Source organism: Epinephelus moara, chromosome 11, assembly GCF_006386435.1.
Source record: "Epinephelus moara isolate mb chromosome 11, YSFRI_EMoa_1.0, whole genome shotgun sequence".
In the NCBI taxonomy this organism is placed as follows: Eukaryota; Metazoa; Chordata; class Actinopteri; order Perciformes; family Serranidae; genus Epinephelus; species Epinephelus moara.
In genome coordinates this window covers 28,926,756-28,950,613 of record NC_065516.1, presented here as the reverse complement: position 1 = coordinate 28,950,613, position 23,858 = coordinate 28,926,756, and the positions used below count along the sequence as shown (strand labels likewise).

The window sequence follows — 23,858 nt, the reverse complement described above, 5'->3', positions numbered from 1 at the left end:
CCCCCTTTGGCCAATTGATGTAATATTGCTTCATTCGCATCCTCCCATCACCCTCTACCACTGTGCCAAATTTCACATGGATTGACCAAGTCAGTGAGGAGAAAAACGTGGAACAGGCACACAGACAGAGTTTTCGTCATTGTATAGTAAGATATAGTAAGATAGTAAGATATAACATGTTATGTGTGCAAAAATAAAGTGTCAAAATTACAAAGATAATATCACTTTTTTAAAAATAGTAAACATTTTAAAGATCATTTCATTTTCTTTGTTAAAAGTAAAATAATTATTTACTAAAGTTTAATTTAGTGTTATTTTGCGATTTATTAATGATGTTAGTTTAAAGTGTTACCATACTGGGTGCAGTCTAAGTATAATAAACATGGCTGTAAAATGTCGACCGTGACAATATTATGCTGTTATTTAAGAACATCAGTAGGTTTCCTTTAGACTTAAACAACAAAAGCTCTTCATACATTTTCTTGTCAACAAGATTAATGCATTAATCAGACCCATACTGTGGTTAAAACTTAACACTTACATCACACTGCTTGATAACTATTTTGCAGATGTCATATCCTGCACATACAGTATTTGGCAGGATATGACATCTGCAAAATTGCTTTGTGCCAGCTTAACCTCAAGTCACCCAGTCAGCAGCTGGCTCAGCCTTCTGTGAATAGCCATTGATGATCTTTGCAAATGAGCTAAACATGGCAACGCCCCAGATGGGAATCATCCAACCACTTATACTGGCCTTCTCTTTTCATAAGCTAAATGGATAACTGCCAAGTTATGTCAAATGTATGCATTCACTCGTTTAAAATGATGTTTCTATGAGCGTTATACAATCAGACCATTACGGGTGGCTTTAAAACGTCTAAGCCTTTAAATAACAGACTGTAGATTTTAGCAATGAGCCTTGGCACACATCCTACTGAAGGTGTTATATATCTACAATAGTTTTCAGAATTGCTCTACAGTATATTGCTAACATCCCAGCCAAGACTGACCAGCCTGAAGAGCTTGAAAAAGTCGATATTGGCGTAGAATTTGTCCTCAATGATCTGCAGCCGCTGTGGGGTGAGGATGCACATGGCATTGCGAACAGCGTAGAGTCCGCGGCGGCTGGGGAAAATGAGGAATCGCTCCAGCAGGGTCAGGCTGCAGGCAATGTCCTTTAAATGCAAGGCTGGAACCCCAAAGGCAAACTAGGAGAAATGTAAGCGGACAGGTAACGTAGGTTAGATTGGAAGATTTAAACATATAAATACTGACATTGAACTGTGATGTGTTATGTGACCTCAAGTCAGTACTTTCCACTTGTTTTTTCTGCATTAAAATGGCTCACATCATAAAAGAGTTAAACATTAAATGGAAACTTCCAAAGCAATCAAACTCAATTTTGTTTCCTTTATAATGTCACAAGGCATATTGTACATGTATCCTGTGAGCGAGCTCTTAGATGAACAGGTTATGTTAAGTGGAAACTCCAAATTGCCCAAAGGTGTGACCATAGATATGAATGTGTTTGCTTGTGAATATGCTGAGCTGTCAAGCGTGTGCAATGCATGCTGGGATAGGAGCATGAAAAGAGACTATAGGGGTCTGATGAATGAATTATAAGTAGATATGACCAAAGTTGCATTAATTGTAAAGCCTGCAATGCTGCAGATGTGAACACCTTTTATGCGATCTTTAATAGCTCATTCAGAGTTGATGACTCATTTGTACTTCACATTACCCTCAAGCAAGCAGTGATTCAGAGGAAGGCGTGTTACAGTATTTTAAAGGGAGGTTTGCCAGCTGGCCACATGTGTTTGGATAAAGTAGCATGCATGGATGTATGTGTGCGTTTTCCTGTGTGTAAATTGCCAAAGGGGGATTTCTCCCAGGCCGTTTATCAGCCAGAATCACTGATACCAATGAATCAGGTCATACCTGAAGTTAACTCCTTGAACACAAATATGGAGTGGTGGGAACAAGTCTTTACTTGTGGAATATTTTCAAATCTAAACATCTAAATGGGTGAATTAAGCTTTTATTCCAACCAAGACAAACTGAGACGGTTATTGTGATTTTTTTTCTGTCGACTTCGACTGAAATGTGTTTTACTATGATAAAACTACGGCTTATTCAAATGGAGTCTGGTGAGTTTGGCGGCAGCGATTCAAGGCTGTTTCTGGTGAAACAAAAATAATCTTACTCTGTAACAAAAAGGTCAACCTCTTTAGGGATCCTTTCCATTGTGTGCCTGTGTGCCAGTGTACCTGTTCAGGTCTAATTTGGGCATGGACTAGCTGATACACCACAGACTCTGTCAGAGGAACGTCTCTCAGCAGGTATGATGTCAGAGTCTCATCGTCCTTTAGGATAGTCTCCACCTTTACTCCTCGGCCTACAGAGAGAGACACAGGCGGTTTGAGTGAATGAAAAATGGCACTTGAAACTCTTCTGTGCTCCACAAAACACTGGGTAAGTTGAAAAAACTCTGAGTGGCACATATTATGGGCAGGTTGTGACAAATATGCTGCATTACAAGGATAGGAACATACAATGAAGTCACTCCACCTCTGCACTGTCTCATAATTTCCAGTGGCCTGTCTGTGCATGAATAAAGTTTGCTTTGTCAAGTAAAGTGCTGGTGTGGCCTGCGTCCAGGTTCAGCCCTGAAATGACTTGCCCTATGATACAGTTCTCTTGCACACACTTGAAACCACAGAGAAATCAAAAAGTAAGAAGGGGGAGGAATTGGGGGAAGTATTAATTTCAAAAGAACAGAAGAAATGGAAATGTTATTAGAAGTCCTGCTTCTATCCAAGAGGCAGTGAGACATATCCGACAGACCAGTTAGCCAACATAGCAAAATGACAAAATCACACCCTCTGTATTGATGCTGCTTATTCTTGTGGTGAGCAGGTTACACACACCAACATTTATGACGTACTGATCACTGAAACAAAAGTCCCTTTATTTTCACGTGTACACTTTGATTTTTGTATGATTAAACAAACGAGATATAAGGTGTTAATAAGTGAACTTTACAAGTGCTGATGGGCTGTTGGACTGTTTCCGCCTGTCTCCAGCCATTGCGCTAAACTGCTCGCTGTAGCTCCATATTTAACAGATATCAGAGTGGTTATCAGTCTTGTCATCAAACAATCTGCCAGAAATTACATAAATTGTGGAGATTGTGTATTTTTAAAAAGGTCTAACTATACTACACAGGTTATAGATGGATTACTGAATGGGCCAAACAGACACATGCCCAGGGGCCCAAAGTGTTAGAGGACCCCCTGGCCTTCACTTGCCAAATCTGAATCAAATTAACATACATCAACGTGGAAGAGACTTAAAATTACCACAAAGACATATGAAGGAACTGCAACAAGACACAAAATAACTACAACGAGAATTACTGCCTCGTGGTTGTATGCCTCTGCAAACTAGTCTAGTTGCATAATGGTCAGAAAAGTGTTTTTGTAGATCATTGTGATGACGCAGTGAAGTTGACCTTTGACCTTTTAGATATAAAATATCATCACTTTGTCCTTTTATACTACTTACACATTTGCGTGATATTTTGTCATAAGTAGAGTATGAATTCTTGAATTAGGGCCAAACACATGTTTTGTTAGGACACAGTGACCTTGACATTTGACTTTTGACCACCAAAATCAGTTCATCCTTGACTCAAAGTGGACGTTTGTGCCAAATTTGAAGAAATTCCCTCATAGTGTTCTTGTGATATCACGTTCACAAGAATTAGACGGATGCAAGGTCAAAGTGACCTTGACCTTTGACCAAAATCAGTTTATCCTTGACTCAAAGTGGACATTTGTGCCAAAGTTGAGGTGATTGCCTCAAGGCCCTCTTGAGATATTGTGTTCATTAGACTGAGACAGATGCAAGGTCATAGTGCCCTTGACCTTTGACCACCAAATTCTAATCACTTCAATCAGTCCAAGTGGACGTTTGTGCCAAAGTTGAATAAATTCTTGCAAAGCATTCTGGGGATAAAACGTTCATGAGAATGGGATGGATGGACCACCTGAAAACATAATGCGTCCATCCATGGCTATCGCTGGCGCAGAGGCATAAAAAGGGACAAAACAACCACAAAGAGACACAAAATAACAAAGAGACAAAAGAAAACTACAACGAGACACAAAATAATTACAAGGAAACACAAAATGACCAAAAAAAGAAATAAAATGACTTCAAAAAGACCCAAATGACCACAACGACACACAAAACCATAAAAAAGCATAACTATAAAGAGATGCAATATAACCACAAAATCTGTGTGTCTTGTTGCTATGTAGGAGAGGTGGAGGGGCCCCTGAGCATATCTATGTCCAGGGGCCCACTGTTTCATAATCCGCCCATAGACAGTTGGCGTTTTTTGTGTGCTATGTAATAATTATGGGGAATATACCTCTATGGACCCATGGACATAGGTGTATGCACACATAAATTAAACACACACACACTTTGCTCATGATCAAGGGCTTTGCCCATGAAATGTCCATGTCCACTCACATTTTCTGTTAGTATGACCAGTCATGATGGGTCAGTTTGAAAAGTTACATAACTTGGTTCTCAACATGATTTAATTTTCTTTCCCAGGGCTCATGGGAACTTTCATGGAATGTGGATGCATATCTCTTTTGGCTCTGTTAGTGTATCTACATATTTCTCCATGAGAGTGACAGCACAGAGAGCAACCAGACGTTATCACTCACAGGCTGGAATTCACTCAGCCTCATTCCACTCCCATCGTAAAGGTTTATTTTGCTGGGAAACATGCTGTATAGACAGTATGGATGTACATGTATATGTTGACATGAATTGTTTGCATGGCGTCCCTTGAGAACGTTGCTTTGTTGTCTCGCGTAAAGAGGAGCATGGACTGAGGGCGCATGGATTGGTTTCCCACCAAATAAACAACACAACGGTGGTGAAAGTAAGCAGCTTACGTTACGGGCCTTTCTTAAACCCATGTGATGTAATCCTGTTAGGCAACACAAATACACAGACAGACTGATGGGAAAACGTGTGAGACGTGATCTAGACTGTGACACGATGATTGACCAGATGATGGTTCCAAGTTTTAAAAAATCATGGCATGTGTACCAAAACTCTACATGTTTCATTTTATCTTTACAAATTATAACAGCAACAAAAAAGTAGGAAGAATAAAGGCGTAAGCTCATGAAACCAAACTATTTGTATGCTCTTTCAGGAGCAGGACACTGAGAATACTTTGCAATGCTAAATGTAGTCAATGCTGTATATTAAGATTAATATAAATTTTCCACTAGAAACCCTTACTGGGAAAGGTGTATTAAGATTTAAGAGGAATCTATTACATCAAAGTCCTCTGTTAGCTACCTGGGTTGCATCCTTGATAAGAACTTAGGGGGAGCTTTCATGGCCTTGAAGATTTTGGGGAAGGTAAATGCAAGAACTAGATATCTACCCAGGAGGGCTACATTACTGGATAGGGATCCCTAAAACTGCTGGCCTCCTGCTTTGTCCAGTCTCACTGCACCGTTAGTTCATGGTATTTGGAACTTAAAGAAGTATTTCACTGCTGGAAAGGTGGTCTTTCAATAAGTGGTGCTACATGACCAGAGAAATCAGAGGAAAAGAGCTGTGGCATTTGTTTTTGCTCAAACGGTAGAAAACCTACAAAAACCAGGATCGCTAAATGTTCCCGCTGGTGGGTGATGTAATACTAGCTTGGCCATTATGGCATACTGGTGAAAGATGGTGCCGAATTACAGTTAAACAGCAATCTAAAACATGTTTCTGAGAACGGTTAAGTTGCGAATCTTGGTTTATATTTGATCAACACTGCATAGTTTTACAGTTTGATTAGAGTTTGGTCTGATTATAAGAGAATAAGATGAGCAGGGAGATCTGGTAAGATGGAGGGAAGTTTACCACAGTTCATTTACTAATACTACACAAATTGTCATGATACTGGTTTAAAAAAATGCCAAATCCCTTTCATAAAGCCTTGAAACACAAACTTCAAGAAGTACAATACAAATCAGCTCGAAAAGTGCTTGGGCTCTATCACAGGAGTCATATGTGCAGGTCTCATTTCTTTCGGCTCCAACAGCTTCCAGTTGAGTGTGTCATATCCATACTATAAGATTTGTAAAAGGCAGAGCCCCTATATAAATTGACAATTACTTTAAGAAGTTAGAAGAAGTTCAAAATCTCAAGAAAAGCTGAGGTAGCTAACCTGAACCTTTACAGATTCAAAACCATGCTAAGATTTCTTTTATCTATGCTGGTGCTATGGAGTGGAACAAACTGCCTGTTTGCAATAAAGGATGTGCACAACCCACAACCTTTTACTAAAATGGTCAAACAGAGGCTGCTAGATAATATCTCCAAATGAGGTCATGGTTTTGTGCACTGAAATCAGTCTTTAAAAAATAATATACATATGTTTACTGTTGTTTTTTACTGGCATGTTTATCTGTGGGTGGGTGGTAATGCTGGAAAGGAACGATGGAACATAGGGTCAACAATTGATATAACTCCCGGCCTTTGTCGTGTTTGTCAACTAAACTGAATCCGGAAAGATAATTGTATTCTGCTGCGCACATCTGTTCCACTGATGTTGGGTTTTCCCTTTAGAGACAATGTTTTTGCAGTATGTTGACGAAAGGCTGGAGCACTGACCTGAGATCTGTTCAGGACGAGTGCGCAGGGTGTCCATAAAGTTACTCATGGCAGTCAGTTCCCTCCAGAGGCGACCAACTTGCTGAAACTCTGGATCACTAAAAAGAAGCTCCTGGGCATCCATGTAGAACCGAGCCAATCTGAGGAGCAGTCAAAAATCACACACATTTAGCCTGTTTAACAGCAGATTAAAAGCATATACAGGGGTATAGGACTGTGGCTATGAATGTTGGGAGATGTCCATAGAGAATGCCTATGTACAGGACCCAAAACTGTGTGCTGCACCCCTGAGTATAGACCTTCATATATGTACACACACTGAGGCTTTGAAACCAGTAGAATATAATCCAGATGAATATATTCTGTTTGACTCTACTACATAATCAGCCCTTTTGTCTCAGATCAAATGTTTCATAGGAATTCAACACCTCTGGCTTAAAATGACCTCCCTCCACCAGCCCAGGGTGATGCTTACACTGAGTTGTTGTAGTTGGACACCATGCCAGGAGATTCACCACGGGTGGGGTATTGAAAACAAGGGTTGTTGGCGTTACAGATGATTCCTTGGATCCATGGCAGGACCCCTGTGGAGGGCATGGCCTTATTGGGGAAGTGGCCTGAGGAAGAGAGAATACTGTTGGTTTTCAGTGCTTCACACAAGTCATTTATAAATCATGAATAAGATATCATATTTCTCTCTTTGTGGATTGAGATGTTTCTGATATTTTTTCTTGGTAAAGAGTTGTTTGCTTACATTCATGTTGGCGGTAAAGTGGATTCACTCTCCTTAGCCACACTAACCCCATGAACAGCATAACAGGCCACATGATCTCCATGAAGAAACGCACCTGGTTGGAGAGCACAATGTAAACTCTGTCAATCTGCATTTTATCCTGTTGTTGTTTAAAGGCAGTAAGCGAGTCACTCAGATGTCAATGCAAGTGTTAGATGTATAAAAACTGAAGTAATAGGCCAATAATGCCCCTGTACTTTGTTCTTAATGGATAATGAATCTTAATTATGCTAAATGTTATTACTGAAAATGCATAATAAAGTTACAGCTGGGTAGCAACATGATATGATGTAAAGACACAAGACAAAAGCAAAGCAAAAGTAGAACTTTCAAAATGATATGACAAAGGTCCTTAATCAATCTTATCAGAATATCCTGTTGGGCTGTAAGGTATTTTTATAGAATCTGATTTTTGACTTCCATCAATTTTGCAAGTTAGCAAATTGCTAATGCCAGTTTCCATATTACACCTTTCAGAGGCATTTAGAAGGATAAGTTGACTTTAAAACATAACTAAGAAGTTATTTATATAGTTAATTATTTTGCTTTTGCATTGTTCCACAACATAAACATATTGCAGGTGATCACAAACACATACATCTTAGATGAAAAAAAAAGACTTTTCAGTAAATTAGTTGGTATCATCTGCAAAGAAAGATACTTGAAGGTAATAAATAGATGAGAGGATTTTACCCTCTGCCTCCTGCGGACGGTCCAGTTCTTCCACAGCAGGAGTCTGACCTGTGTTCCTGCCCCCATGGCTGCTCCTTTTCACCCCCGCAGGGGCTGGCACCAGCCGACGAACCTGTACTCAACCAGACCACAATACTCGTATGAGCTAAACAACAGGGGTGTGAATCACAAGTTACATTATGATATGATGTTATTGATTCTTTGGACAATGATACGATGTTTACTGGTATCACAAAGTCCGCCACGATAAGATACGATACGATGTGATACGATACAATTTAATTCAATTCAGGAGCTTGATATTGATATAAGACAATATCAGTGAATATCCTCATTTCCTCTTGACTGCGTACCATTATCCGCCTGTAGCTAGGCTGCTAGCACTGTTTGAATGTTTATAAAGAAGGTGCGCTTGGATGGAAAAGGTGACAAAGACATACCATGGGATTTTCAAAATATTGATGCATCTTGAAGATGATGGCGTATAAATGTTTTCACCTCACACTGATCATTGATTACTGAATCAATATCAATCCAGATTGATGTATCATTACACCCCTACTAAATAAAGCTACCCCATGTTTTACAAAAACATTTATGACTTTACATAAAATTTGCATTAGGAAAGCTTAATGTTGTGGATGATCTCCATAGAGGTGTCCCTCCATTCATCCTGTGATGAAGGCTAGCAATAGCTTTGTAATGAGGTTAATGAGCTCAAGACACTTCACATGGTCAGTGTAAAAAGTAGACCTTTCCACAGTCTATAAACATTCTCTCAGTACTACTCAAGGTTAAAGTCACTACCCAAGAACATTGACTATCGCACACTCGCTGCATGTAACGAAATTAGCTTTAATCTAGGTCATTTACAACTATTATGCAATTTTATGGCAAGCACATCACTAATTACACGTACATTGACAAAATTCCCAAAGTATGGCTATAGTCTAGAATGGTATATCACTTACCTCAGAAGAACACTCGCACTGTAGAGTGATACTAACTACATAAAGCATAACACCAAATATTTCACCGTGTGCTCCTTGGGGTTGCTAACACAGCTAGAATCCAGACCTTGTGAATAGTTAAGCAGATTGATTTAATCTCCTTTCTCAGTGCTGGGAGACTGCTAACGCTCTCATCCGTTGTAGAGGCACACATGACCTAACCACCTGGCCTATGTTGTAATCCTGCTCCTGTTATAATCCTACAAATTGATAGAGAGTGAATATGCAAATGTAATTACAATTTAACAAAAATTAGCATCTCTCTACATTCACAGGCCGTCATGCTGCTTGGTAATAGTCTATCAGCTCACTGTACTACATGGATAAAGCTTTCTTTTGGTGAGCTGTAACACCACACAACTTGTGGTGATAATGGGAATAATTCTTAATTGTTAAAATTAGTTTTAAAGGAGAATTACAGCCATTTATTTATTTATTTATTTATTTTAAAGATATTTTTTAGGGCATTTTAGCCTTTAATTGATAGGACAGTCAAGTGTGAAGGGGGGAGAGAGAGAGGGAGTGACATGCAGCAAAGGGCCACAGGCTGGAGTCAAACCTGGGCCACTGCGGCAACAGCCTTGTACATGGGGCGCCTGCTCTATCCAATAAGCCACCGACGCCCCAGAATTACGGCCATTTTTTAGATTCTTACAAGTTACTCCTTGGGTCTAAGAGAAATATTAGAAAACATGGACAACTCTCTTTTCCAAATCCAAAAGCGGAGTGCTAAAACACTTCATGAAAGACTTGGATATCAAAAGGTTTTTGGATATGCACAGGTCGCATCGCCGCCCTTTTCAAGAAGGTGGTTGAAGGACTGAAAGAAAGAGGCTGTGTCGCACAATCTAACAACTCCGCCACTGGTTGGAAACTTTGGAAAAATCTTATTCCGATGCAAAGAAGTAAAATGACAAGCAGCTCCAGCCTTTTCACTTTTCCATATTTTGACATGATAAATGACATGCTGGGGGACGTTAACGGGAGTATGCACGGCTGCATGTAAACAGGAATATTAGTGGAAATATTCATTTTCCTTAGCTATGCAAACAGCTTAGTAGGAATATTGTCTATTGAGTGTCTGTCACTCTGCAGTTACACCTCCAAAACACTAGTTGGCGGCGGAGGTTTCTGTGAAGTACTGTAAAGTTTAAACACACCCAAAACACACATTAAATATGGACAATTTCAAACACAAGTACACAAATCAGCTTCACTATAACTCGCAGCATTCACAGACAAACACTTGTCTTTATCTGGACACATTTTCCCCACAAATACAACATGCTAATGTTAGTAGCACAAGCCTATGGCATTTTACATTGTATAAATTAGCCTAGCAGCTAGCTATCTTTCCGTCTTTTAATATAAATTCAGGGACAACAGAAACATTTAACAAAGGTAACGGTACATAATTTGGCTCCATTACAACTCACAAGGTTCACAGACAAAACAACTGTCTTATACTAAACATGTTTTCCAAGCGGGAACTGCCCATTGGTCCGACAGCCCATTGGTTCGACATCCCATTGTTCCGACCATATTAAACTCATTGTTCCGAAGTCCGTTCCGAAATCATCATGATGCCCTGTGCTTAAGGTCTGGTTAGGTTTAGGCACAAAAACCACTTGGTTAGGGTCAGGAAAAGATCATGGTGTGGGTTAAAATGAAAAAGAAAGTGACAAACACATAAGCCGTGAGCCTGCTCCGCCTCAAGCCGGTCGCGGCGCACCATACGCCCGCCACGAGCCGTCCAGGACCGCGGACAGTCGGACTAATGGGATGTCGAACCAATGGGCTGTCGAACCAATGACATGGACCCTTCCAAGCTTATATAACATGCTAACGTTATTAGCACAAGCCTATGGCATTTTACATTGTATAAATTAGCCTAGCGACGAGGTGAGATTTCCTCTGCTCATATGAAGCCAGGATAAATCACACACAAGACTTAAAATGCTATTTTTGTGGAGGCTTTATTGTCCTCACAGTTTATTGTTTCTTATCTGTGAAATTAAAGTAAATAAAAGCTTTGTTTCCACTGAGGGAAATGGTTTCAGCTTACAAAAATAGGCAGGAGGTCTGCGTTGCTGTGACATGTAGTTACATTTCTAGGGAGGTAGGCTCTGCATCGACATGGAGCCTACACCGTAGTTACGTTGTCGATTCAACGCAGAAACATAAATTCCACTTTACTTTACCATTTACCATTTCTGTCTTTAAGAGAGAGTAGCTAACGTTCACAAACCGTGATTAAACTTTCCCTAGGCCATGGAAATAACACATTGAAATTCTTAATTTAGGTGGTCTTCCCCTTTAAAGTTCTGAAAAAGAAAAAACAGACCATCATGGAAGTTGTCAGATATATTTTAATAAGTTACAAAAGGGTGTTTGTTTTCATGTACCTGTTTTTTTTTTTTTTTTACACTGAACTTTTCAACATTCTGTCAACCTTGTACATTACCATGAAAAACAGATACCATTTAAATAAATGCTGCACTTCCTATTACTTACAAAGAACCTGTAAGGTTTAGGTTATTTAACTAATTCAGTTGTAAAAAGAAAAAAACAGCTTTGGCTATTAAGAAATGTTATATCAAAATAAGAAAGATAATGCCATTATACAATCCAGAGGCATTTCTAAAAGCTTTTCAGATCAGTGTAAGTTGACACCATAAAAGTTCAACAGTATAAAAACAAGTGGATGTATACCCTTTGCAACTGGTGCTCCACAGCATCAACAAATGCCGATGCAGATACCCAGTGCAGCATGTAACAACGGTCAATATATTGCTTTATATACAAGTTATTAGCAAAATGATTAATTATAACCTAAATGTAACAGTTTAAAACATTCTGACTCACAGTAGGTAGAAATACGACTCAGAACAGATCTGTGTGAGAGTATTGATAAGTGCACCAAACATTTTTTTTTTCAGTGTTGTGGCTACATGCACTATTGTAACAATTCAAACAGTTTTTTGGTATATAAACATACATAGTGAGCCTGGAACAACTTGGTACAAAATATTTGAATAAAAATGTAATTGCACAGTTTAAAAAAAAAATTATAAATATTCTGACCAGGTGCCAGAGTGTACTGAGCAAGTGATTGGTAAATGAATTATTGGTCAATCAGGCTAAAATATACAGCATTTTTTTTTAAGTGCATCTTGTTTGTCTTGTCAGGACAAAGGGTACATATAATCGTCCGCATGGGGCCCACAATCATAGTACATCTGGAAATTGTCTTTGCAGCGTCAATGCAGATGAATATGGCACACATTGATCACATTTGAGCACTGTTTTTTTTAGATCTCTGATAACCCATGACTCTCAGATGATCACACAAAATGAGCCTCTCGATGTTCGACCTCTTGGAGGCGTCTGGGCCGTAGTCTCTGGTATACTGGTTTGGCCTGGTTTGGGCCCAGCTCCTCAGGACTAGAGCTGGGAGACTGAGATGGCTCAGCCTCGTTGTCTTCCTCAAGAGGCTCATCTACAGACACCTCTATCTCAATCCCCAACTCCTCCTCCTCCTCGTCATCATCCTCCTCATCATCTTCTTCCTCTGCGCTGTTAGCTAAAGCACAGCTCTGCAGCGCTTTAGCTTTACTCCCTGATGGGGGCTTGTAGAAGGTCCCTGGGGGAGGCTGAAGTGTCCTGGGAGCCCTGAAAGCTGTTGAAGTGGGGCTGTACTTGGTTACATTGTCCTCCCTTCTTAAAGTCCTGCTAGGTCGCACTGCGACAGTGTAAGGTCTGTTAGGGAAGATGGTGCTCATGTTGCTCCCAGTACTTCCAAGGGAGAAAGATGATGAGGATATGGGCACAGAACTTGATAAGTTGCTGGGGTCCACTGCCGTACTCTCTGTGGGCGAACTGGCCACGATTCTGACAGTTCTGGAAGTAACCTCATGCTTGTACTGTTTGTCCCAAGTTCTGCGTAACGTCTGAGTGTCAATGAATGTACTCCGGTAATGCGTGCCCACTCGCAATTTTGTACTCTCAGTTTCGTCCACCTCTTCAATGGACTGATCAAAACTGCCTCCTTTCCTGTCGCCTTGGTCGGTGCTGTTCCGGGTGTTATTCTCGTCTACTTGGCCTCGGTTGTGTAACCGTTCAGCTGGCATGCTCATTGGCCGGGAGGAGAGTTTGTTGCGAGGGTGTCGGAGCTGGACTCTGGCGACGGTGACATGCTGAGAACGGCAGAGGCCTCTCTCGCCAGGTTTCGGGACCTCTGGGACGTCTGATGACAAAACCCCATTGAAGGCTTCCAAATCCACTTCATCAACTTTAAATAGAGAGATTAACAAGAGGTTAAACATTAACATATAAAAGGTAAAAGAAAGATTTTACATCTGGAGTAATACTGGCCTAATGCTTTCAATAGGTTACATCGCTTTGTAACAATACTGACCAGGTTCAAAGTCACTTCCGTCGAAGCTTGGCGTGGTTTCCTGAACCTCAGCCAATAAGTGGGAGGAGGGAATTATGGAGGAATACCTCTTATACACCTTAGAGCTCTGCTGTAATGGTAACACAAAACACAGTGTCAATCTACCATTTGATGTCAAAATGAATGCCATACCATTAAAATAACACAATCTCATGTTTAGTATGAAAACCAAACACTAATTACCTCCTTAATGTCTCCCAGCGACTTTGAGTGCCTGCTCAGCTGCTGCTCCTTCTCCTGTTGGTTGAGGCGTGTGTCAAGGCGTTGGGCATCGATCTCTGTAGGCGAGGTGCCGCTCAGGGGACTAAGAGGGGTATCAAAGATCATCTGGTAGTGTCTGATCAGGAGCTCAACAATGAGTGCCTGATATGGGTAATCCACCAGAGAGGAAAGGGAAACGTCGGCATCTGCCTGCCTTGGTTTGATCAGTGTTGGGCCAAAGATGATGCCCAGGTTGCTGGCTGTCATTTTATTCTCCTCTGACTGCTCCGTCACCCTGGAGAGAGGAGTGATTATTGCTTATAAATTAATAATACAGACTGAGTTCTCTAAAAAATAAGACTCACATTCCTACTTGCGAAATGACTGATTTAATAATGTGCTTTATGGGTTATGTGACTGAGGCTGTCATACCGGTGCAGATGCTCTATGAGGAACTGCAGTGTCTTGTAATGAGCTGGTGGCAGCTGCCTCAGCAGGTCCTTGATTTTGAAGAGGACGCGGTTGAGATCCACGCTGACCTGGGCCGGGGTCACTGGGGTGGGACTGAGCCGCATTGCCTCCAGTTCCTCCACAATGATCCTCTGGCTTTCCTTAGCCAGACCAATGAAGTCATTATAATAGCGGAACAGGATGAGGGGCTCTGGAAGCTGCAGAGGAAAGTGTGAGGGGAAAAAAGACCCAGAAAAACAAATGAAATGAGGAAGTTAATAACAAACAGAGACCAGAATATATAAGTAAATAGACAAGTGGCAAGGAATTAGAAATGAGATAAGCAACTGGGGGACCAGAGGGGGGAGTTTTATACCAAACATAGACAAAGACAAATAAATACCACTGCAGTGGTTTTGTTCTGTAGCGCTAATATTTAACCATCTCGTGTCCTCATTTAGATGAGCCTCTTTGCAGGTGTGAGTAAATTTACAAAACCCCAATACCTATAGTGCTATGGATAACATCTTAAAAGCAGCCCACCTGTCTCAAGTAGAGTTTAAGTACGTTGCTGATGTCGTGGGGATAAAGATCGGAGAGCTCCACCAGGTCCTTGCCATTCTCAAAAGCCTGGCACAGCTTCTCTACTCGAGACTTGGCACCATTCACGCGGTAGATACCCTTCACGGCACAAAAACAAAATGGATTCAACACAGGAATTTCTTAGAAAATAACATTCATTTTGAGACATGTAAATAATTCCCACAAAGCATTACGACTATCATTAGAAATACTGGCAGCCTCTACTGGCCCAAACACTGCATTTTATTTTTTATTTTTTATTTCGAGACAGTGAATAAATTAATCAATGAATATTTTATTTTCATGTCTGGACATTTACATGACCCATCCCTCATGGGATTATTCAGACACATTAACCTATAACAAAACAAACATTCCGGTATGTCAACCCACCATCATCCAACAACACAATACAGAAATATCATCTGGACATAAACACAACCATTATCAGGAAAAAAAAAGAGACATAAACCTCCAATAAACAATGCATCAAGAGATATCCCACAACAAAATTAAATACAAAGCACAAACATAGTAGAGTATCCTCTTCAGGGAAGCCAAAAAGAAGAAGCAACATGCTAAATACAGAATTTCAAAGGTATACTATGCAGGATTTTTCTAAAAAACAATGAGTTCGGGACATTTATGGGCATTTTAGCGCTAAGGTGAGGTCAGGTCTTTACAAAAAGGTAGCAACCAGGTGCCGGACAGTTAGCATCCAAGAGACACAGCGGCAAAAAAGGCAAATATAGTGAGGCAGAATGGCAAACAAAAGTGAATTTGGCTTTTACTTTCCTTTCCCTAGCGAGCATGTCTCCAAACAGTAACTGACAATCATGCATAGTATACCTTTAATGCGAGCACCATTATCATTAACTCCTATATTTCATATTTAACTGCAGAATACCTTAATGTTGAGCGCTCTGTTCTCGATTTCTGATGTACACTTCCGTATGATGAAGGGGATGCCATCCTGGCTGTTCTTAGCTGCCTGTGTGAAGTCGATGCCGAAGAGGTGGAGCCTCCCCTGGAGCTTCTTATGGCCACACTGGATGGCCAGGGTTTCCAGACACTTCTTATGGCAGGCTAACGAACACTGCAAACATTTTGAAAGGCATCTCAGTTATGAAAGTGATAAAGTAAAACATATTTAGGACACTGCTGAAAGGCAGAGATTAAAGTAGAAGTGATGGGACTGAATGTTTTGAACATTATAGTAGCAGAACAGGATAACAACACGACCAATCAATCTTAAGCTGAGGCTGCATGTTAAATGGGGACAAATAAAAACTATGTTTCTACATCTCTCCTACTAAAGCCAGTCTATTCCAGCTTGTTTGGGCTCTTTACAACTTGAGCACAAATATGTGCACTCAACACAAATTTGGCTGTGAACCACTCCTTAAAATCAAGACTAAAAGGCCAAAAAAGAAAGCTTTATGTTTGGTGACCCCTTGAACCAATGCCATGGAATGATTCCAGTACACTGCAGCGTTAAATTCTTATGTCTTGTCAGTGTGTATTCTACCATTATATAACTTTCGTAAAAAAAAAAGAAAAAAAAAAAAAGTTTCCAGTAACTGTTTTGTTATTGTCTTGTCTATCCTCAGTGTATCCAATAAATATGGAAAGAAACTGGATCTAAAATAAACAGGGGTGATGGAGGCGACTCCTCGGAAGACGAACAAAAGGTCTTCAGTTTCCACTGCCCGTTCCCCGACTGAGACCAGTTGGTGGATTTGGTCTCTGAGGAGAGCCTGCGGCCAGTTTCAACTTCTCCCTTTATTCAGATGTTTTGATGAGGGACGAGGTGGTCTTTCTCTTTAGTTTTTGTTTGATTTTTGCTCACCATGAGTGATAAAGACGCCATTGTGAAACTCTGGCAGTGTTCGCCTTGAACTTGAAATACTCTGAATGCCGTGGACTCACTACATTTAATGAAGGTCTAAATAGAGGCTCACAGTTGGCGTTTTGTTCCATTAGTTCTAAAACAAAACAGGGGGAAAAGAAACCAAGGTTACCTCCTCGCACTCTGCTCCATGAAACACCACCAGGCTGTCGCACTCTCGACACTTGGACGGCGCTCTGAGCTTCCTCAACTTGTGGGTTTGAGCAGCCCTGGACATCTGGGTGTTTCTAAAGGGACCTGGGGAGCTGGCTGATTCGATTACCATCTCACTTAGACCTGCAGAGTGGAGGGAGAGAAAGAAGAAATTAAGGACAAGCAGCATCATTAGAGGCTATGTTCTTTTCTTCTTGTATATACTGGAGGGACAATCCCACTGAGAAACAGGGTCATTCTCATTCAGAAAAAAAATTGTTGATTTGTACATATTCACAGATAAAAGCTAAGGTAGTACACAAAATGCAACTAACAATCCCAAAAGAATTTAACTTACTGGGTTAATAATGCTGGAAAAATTAAATATACGTAGTGTAAATATCTTAAGAAAGAACAAATGTACAAAACAAGAGAAACAACATGTATTACTAAGTGTGGTACGCTCAGTGTGACTCACCGTTATCAGAGGGTGAAGGAGGCTCTCTCTCATCCAGGTCATCAGCAGACGACATGGTGCCAGTGGAGGGGGTTCTGGGTAATCTCCTCTTGAAGTCTCCTAAACAGTAATGCAGGACGCACCAGTGAGTCCACATCTCCACAGTTAGATTAAGTCAACTTTGGTCCTTTCTCCATTATTCTGTCTCCGTGGTCCACGTTACAGTGGAAGGAGTAAGCAGTACTGGACTGAGCCCGGAGTGCGACAACTTCCAGAATTTAAAAGTGCCACATAAAAAGGCGTGGTCAACTTTGTGTTGTTGTTAATCAAATTCTAAGAAGGGGAATGTTGGTGATTCACACCTCTATTGACTGGTAAATTATTTCCAGTAGGCCCCATTTTGATGTTGCTTTTCCAAAGAGCCCAATAAGGAGCCTCATCAGGGGGTAAACCTTTACACTGTTAATACTCTGGGGTTAGATGGAGGGTAAAATGACTCTTACTGCCACCATTTTGATGTATTGCTAACAGTGCACTGGCAATCTACCATCCTTCTCCAGCCATGGACCTAATGTTACTGGTGAACTATCAAAATTGTATCCTGAAACTTAAGCAAGAATAATTTCAACCAGACAAGTAAACATTCAATGATAGGTGTACAATATATCTTTAGGTTGCAACAGACCCATTGTCACTGTAAAATTTGAATTATTAAAGAGGACAAACAATATATTTTAAGTATCAGCTGCATCGTCTACATGAACCGACACTAATTTGATATAAACTTGCCCACATCTTAAAGTGTAGGAAGCAGGCCTGTACATCACGTACTGTTGTACAGCAACAGAAAAAACATGGAAAAAAACCTGCACGGAAACCGCATTTTTTTATATGCTTGCGTGCTAGCAGACTACCAAAGTTGCATCATTCAACAAAGAGGCACCACTGTCAACGGTTGCTAAGCCACATGATCCGAGATAACACACCAACAAAGTTGGGTGAACATCAAGCTCGTAGGAAAAATGTTTGCAGGCCCCAGGGGCACTTATGACCGTAAGCGCTGAGGAATGCCCCTCCTCTCTATCTGCTGCAATGAGTGATTTCTTTTCTTTGTCAATGACATAAGACTGTTGCACCCGTTATTTAGGACTAGGTGTTGTGTAACTGCGGGAAACCAGATGATTTGGCTTTCTTGGTTAGGCAGTAAACATAAAAGCTTGACAGGAAGTACGTGTGTTTTATTGTACCTATTACAACATAGTGTATGAAGAGATGGTTGAAGCCAATAATCTGTTGGAGACATTTGGATGGTTTCTAATCAATTAATAAGCAACCTGCCCTTTTTTTGCACAGCTTTACTCCTTGATCAACAGAGACCATTTCTCTTGTAAACAAAAAAACTATCATGCAGCTCACTGCCTGAATGACCCTACCTGGACTTGCAGTGGGTGAGTCCATGGAGCGGGACTCACTGCTCCCTCCAGCACTTTCTGAGTCGCTGCACATCCCTCCGCCCTGGCTGGCCGAGGCCCAGGGACGAAATGAGGCCTGCATCCGAAGTGCTGGATAAAAACATATCACAACATTGAAAGGCAAAATATTACAGCCCACTCTTTTAAGTTTCCCATTTCTGTTCATTATATATAAAGTATAAATGTTACTGAAATCATTAGTTTCCAAATAAAATCTCAGATTGCTTAAAGACCACTGAAATTATTCTCAGGCATCTTTATGAGAAGAACTCATGCACACACTCACACAAACACACAGCCTTCAGTAGTGTTTATGTATGAAGCTTACTACTGTTATCTTGGCCCCTACATAGGCCTAAAAGTCATGAGCCCATTAACCAGTGATGGACCTACAGCATTTACACAGTTCTGCCTGAAAAGGTCTGAGTGGATCAACACAAGGACACTGGCCACATGTTAAAAGCTACAGTTTGGTCTCAAGAGACTAAAGGTAATGTAGAGGATATTATCACAGTGCTTACAATTAAATCTCTTGACCAAAACAGCAGAACAGTTACATGTTTAAAGATTATAAGAGAGCAGGAGCTAACAGGCCAGATGTAAACCTGCGTACCTTGGATGTCAGTGCTGCTGCTGGAGTGCCTCTCTGCAACCTTGGCATGCTGGGCAGAGATGGGACCTTCCACGTCGTCTGTACCGAGGAGGTCAGAGGTCACAGATGAATGTGACAGGTTACTGTGGGACGAGTGGCTGCCAGTTAGCAACCGCTTGTTGAAAGGCATCCTGGGAAAATGACAGAATGAAAATAATGATGTTGTTGATAGTAAGCTCACACTGCCTCAAAGGACTGAGGTTTAAGCAAGGTGCATTTTTGACAAGTGAAACAGATACTGTGACTTTTGGACTTTATTCAATATATCCGAATCTGTAACATTTTCTTGAACTGTATTGTAAGCAGGTTAGAGGTCCTGTAAAACAACAGTGTATCATTGTAATGGAACATTAAAAAGAAACCACGTTAATTTCCAGGGCTGGTACCTGCGGTTATTCCACAGGCTAGTTAATAACATGTCGGGCAGGAAATCCAAAGTGTGGGATCATTTTGAGAAGGTGAAGGACGAACCCAAAGTGATATGTAAACTCATCTTCATTGGTCGACTACAAACATGACGTATCATCTGAAACATGGAAGTAGTTACATGCCCATTAGCCCACAGCATCATTAACAGGCGGCTCGCTCAGTGTGTGACGTGCACTTGTAGATAAAATATAGGCCTATATTAATGAAGGTTCATTAGTACGGTTTTGTATTTCTCTGTAATGTAGCACAGTGTTAACAATGTTACTGATACTATTCTTTCTCACACCTTCAACTCAAACCATTGTATTGCCCCGCCCAAAATATATAATTTAATATTTACATTAATATTGTAAACATGCAGGCGACTTGTTGACTAATGGCCCTAAATGACGACTATTGATCGACTAGGAAAATTCTTAGTCGGGGGCAGCCCCACATATAAGTGTATGCCTCTCTGTTTTTTTTGTTGTTGTTGTTTTTTCTGGTATGTCACATTCAACATCACGAACATGCCAGAAAACAGCTTGGAGACCAGTTAAAAATGTCACAGTGGATAATTCAAACTCAGTACTGACTAATTTGGAATGGCATTCAAGTGCTGCTTGGATGGAGACAGACAGATTGTGTGGCTGAGATGACAAAAAGTTGCCGATGGTCGTGGCAGAAAAGGGGTGAAAATAAGCACGCAACCCAGGTGTTAGTTTCTATCACTGCCAATCAGAGCTGAAGCTGATAAAAACCTGTGACTACTGCGGAGTCATTTGTCCCAGGAATAAATGCTGATTGTAACTTCCCACTAAAGACAAAAGCCAGATACTGATGGGTTTTCTTTAGACACAACTGAGTTTTTGTTGAGATACTCTTTGTGTTCAGTTGGAGTAAGAATTTACTTAAGTCAAGACATTATTATCTATGGTCCAAAATTTTCTCTCTGAAGGGGCTTTGCAAATAATACAGCAACAGTAAACTCTGCCCTAAATCTGGACAAGGTTAAACCCAGACAGCAACACCCTTTCGTAAAACAGCAAAGCACTATCAGTCCACTCAGCCCTGACTTCTTCCTGTTTTTCTCGCTGTGTTAAATTGACATTTCACAGTATTCACATTTAGGACCAACAATAATACAGTTGATGATAACACTCCTCTCTTCATGCAATTCCAAATTAGATCTGAATTTGTAATTCCGATACTGCGGGATCAAACTGCAAAAAAGATTTCCTAATTCCATCAACAGATCCCTGAATAATCACGATATCATGAGATCAGCCGCGCCCTACCATCAAAGAAAGCAGTTAATTAGAGTTTAACGTGATTAACTGATGGGCTTGTCAACGGTCGGTATGCAATCCAGGTCAGCCATTGTCAACAAACGTCTCCTAATGTATCTCACAATATACAGTATGTAGGTCAGCCTCTATATTTAACCTTTTGAAGACAAATGCTGTTGATGCACGTGAGGATGTGTGTATCTAAGTTTCATTTCCTCTCTCTCCCAAGCTGAATTCTTTTGATCAGAGGGGTCAGTGTTTGGGGGAGGTGGGGGAGAAAACCAAGTAAGAACAAAGTGCTCGCTTATTTCCATCTGTGTGTGTGTGTGTGTGTGTGTGTGTGTGTGTGTGTGTGTGAGACCACAAACCTGTGTCAACAAAACTCTTATAAAAGGAAACTCACTTTTTTTTCTTTTTTTTTTTAACCAAAGCCTTGAAGAAGTGGGTACTAAAAATGACTCAAATGTAAAATGACCACCATGTTTTTCTTGTTAGTCATAAAGATGTGTTTATAGTTTAAAAGCGATTGAAAACTTTCAACGAGATTTAGTGAAACTGATGGTAAGCCCACTGCCCCGGCTCCTCTCTCCCGTGACCACAGTCATTTCCGCAGGAAGCCCTGGCCAACCCAATTGTTTTACGCTTTCCAAAACAAGCTCTTTCACTCAATCACTCCACCTCTCACCACTGAGGTCTACGGTACCACAGACTGTAACAGCCACTCAGTTTTACTGTATTTATAACCACTTGTTTGCCATAAATAAACAAACTCCCACGAAATCCTATGATGAACCACTTTATCAGTCTTATATAAACAACTCAGTCATTTCCTCAATATAATCTGACAGTTAATATAAACACTGATAATCACTGAGGCTTGCCTGGTTAAATTTAGACACAATCCTCAATAGTAAACATAAGATTTCAGTTTAATTTAAAGGTTTCATTTAAATGGTTCAAGACCTGAAAATCTGATAAGTTAATAACGACAAGAATGTTTTAAAACATTCCTAATTAAATATCTTCTTTAAGACCTATTTGTGATCGTAACATCAATGAATGCAATGCAATGTATTAGTTGACCATCTGCTTCAAGGGAAACTTTTCAAACTGGACTCAGTTTTCAAGTGTTTTTATGTCTGAATGACTAAAAGAGACAACCATTTCTGAAAGTGGTCCAGTATTGACAGAAGGCGCTGCAGGTGTAGAGGTGTAATCCCTACAGGCAACTGTGCACCATCACTTTACTTCCATTAGAAGTGCTTTTTTTTGCCACTGACAGACTCAGATTGTTTTATTTAAGTGTCTAACAACATTATGGAAAGGATCCTTACAGAAAAAGTAAGCATTTTTCTTATTTTGCATTTCGCTGATCCTGTCTGTCTCATTCTGAAATCTCACAAACTTTTCAACATTGTCAAAATCAGCTAAATATTCAGCCATGACATTTAAAATCTTTTATCAGTTCTGTACTCAAACACAACAAACTCTTCCCGGCACTCCTCTGTCCAAATCTTACCAACATTTCCATTGTTGTTTCCCTGCAACAAGTCACATCTCGTGAGATTTCAAACAAGAACAGGACTTCAGCCAAAGGTAAGGAAAAGGTTTCAATTCTCCGTAGGGTCCTTTCCATAACGCTGTCAGATACTTCTAATAATCTGAGCCTGTCAGTTGCAAAAACAAGCACTTTTTAATGGACGTAAATTGATGGTGCACAAGTAGTTTTTCCACTGCGGCTGCAGCGATCTCTCTCAAGTTTACCTTCAAATCACTTGCAAACTCCCCAGTGCTAACACAAGCCACTGAACCCATGTGTTTCTTAGCAGCAGTGTCTTGATGTCTCACCCTGCGTTTTGTGTGACAGCTGAATCAAACGAATGGGACTCCAGACGAGGCCCATCAGTGGGTAGACTCCTGACAAAGTCGATATAGCGCTGGCCCGGCTCGTACAGTTTGGCATTTTCACACAGGCTCTGGTGGTTGACAGGGAGTGATACAACCTGGGCCTGCTGGAGCTGGAACCAGTTGACCGTCACCTGAAACAAGACACAAACACATGAACCTGTGAATCAGGCATAGAGTGCCTCCTCATATGTATGTCCAGGATGTAGCACATTATTTCTGCTATTCAAGTTGGTCTAAATGTTAAATAAACGTGGTAAACATTTTCAGCACATAAGTTTGAACTTACAGCTTTGAGGGTGAGGTCGCACTGGGAGACCATCTCTCGGATTTGAGTGATGATCACACTCTTGGTGTTGGCCAGATCGACCCTCTTGTCCCCGACATCAATCTGACAGGCTTTGCAGTGCTCTCTGGCCTCCTCAGCCTGCAAACAGAAGGAAGACAAATCATTAAAATTCTCGACTCTAGGATTGATAATATTAATATGATTTGACTCCAGATTGAGCATGTTAGTCGTTACAACTGCTGTAAGTCACATGGTCAGATGTTACTGAACCAAAGATGCTTATCAGCGCTGACAGATGCTTCAAGAATGAAGTGTAAGTGATTGCAGAGACTTAAGATCTTAGAGCTGAACTGCATCTTTAGTGTCACAGGAGAACAATTCCCTTAAGACTGATGGTTTGCTGACCAAAGAGTCATTTGTCTTCACTCTAATTCCTGTACTGACTGAGAGCTGGTAAT

The 23,858-nt window shown here is 40.6% G+C and overlaps 2 protein-coding genes across 3 annotated transcripts in view; both read right to left on the bottom strand.

Moving 5' to 3' along the window:
* LOC126397948 (retinal-specific phospholipid-transporting ATPase ABCA4-like) overlaps positions 1 to 9,250 on the bottom strand; it is a 47,453-nt gene extending 38,203 nt beyond the window's left edge. The window contains exons 1-7 of the mRNA XM_050057048.1: positions 9,160 to 9,250; positions 8,189 to 8,300; positions 7,457 to 7,550; positions 7,178 to 7,319; positions 6,703 to 6,842; positions 2,271 to 2,398; positions 1,014 to 1,211 (exon numbers count right to left, since the gene is read on the bottom strand). Of these exons, the coding sequence (XP_049913005.1) occupies positions 1,014 to 1,211; positions 2,271 to 2,398; positions 6,703 to 6,842; positions 7,178 to 7,319; positions 7,457 to 7,550; positions 8,189 to 8,254 (768 nt within the window). The 5' untranslated portion in view covers positions 8,255 to 8,300; positions 9,160 to 9,250. The remainder of the gene's footprint in view (positions 1 to 1,013; positions 1,212 to 2,270; positions 2,399 to 6,702; positions 6,843 to 7,177; positions 7,320 to 7,456; positions 7,551 to 8,188; positions 8,301 to 9,159) is intronic.
* A 2,284-nt stretch (positions 9,251 to 11,534) lies between these two features.
* LOC126397589 (rho GTPase-activating protein 29-like) overlaps positions 11,535 to 23,858 on the bottom strand; it is a 42,679-nt gene continuing 30,355 nt past the window's right edge. For both annotated transcript variants that reach the window (XM_050056477.1, XM_050056479.1), the window contains 12 exons: positions 23,401 to 23,538; positions 23,055 to 23,245; positions 19,471 to 19,640; positions 18,819 to 18,947; positions 17,407 to 17,505; positions 16,909 to 17,072; positions 15,795 to 15,983; positions 14,849 to 14,986; positions 14,288 to 14,523; positions 13,838 to 14,150; positions 13,616 to 13,724; positions 11,535 to 13,489 (listed from right to left, as the gene is read on the bottom strand). In XM_050056477.1, the coding sequence (XP_049912434.1) occupies positions 12,543 to 13,489; positions 13,616 to 13,724; positions 13,838 to 14,150; positions 14,288 to 14,523; positions 14,849 to 14,986; positions 15,795 to 15,983; positions 16,909 to 17,072; positions 17,407 to 17,505; positions 18,819 to 18,947; positions 19,471 to 19,640; positions 23,055 to 23,245; positions 23,401 to 23,538 (2,823 nt within the window). In that variant the 3' untranslated portion in view covers positions 11,535 to 12,542. The remainder of the gene's footprint in view (positions 13,490 to 13,615; positions 13,725 to 13,837; positions 14,151 to 14,287; positions 14,524 to 14,848; positions 14,987 to 15,794; positions 15,984 to 16,908; positions 17,073 to 17,406; positions 17,506 to 18,818; positions 18,948 to 19,470; positions 19,641 to 23,054; positions 23,246 to 23,400; positions 23,539 to 23,858) is intronic.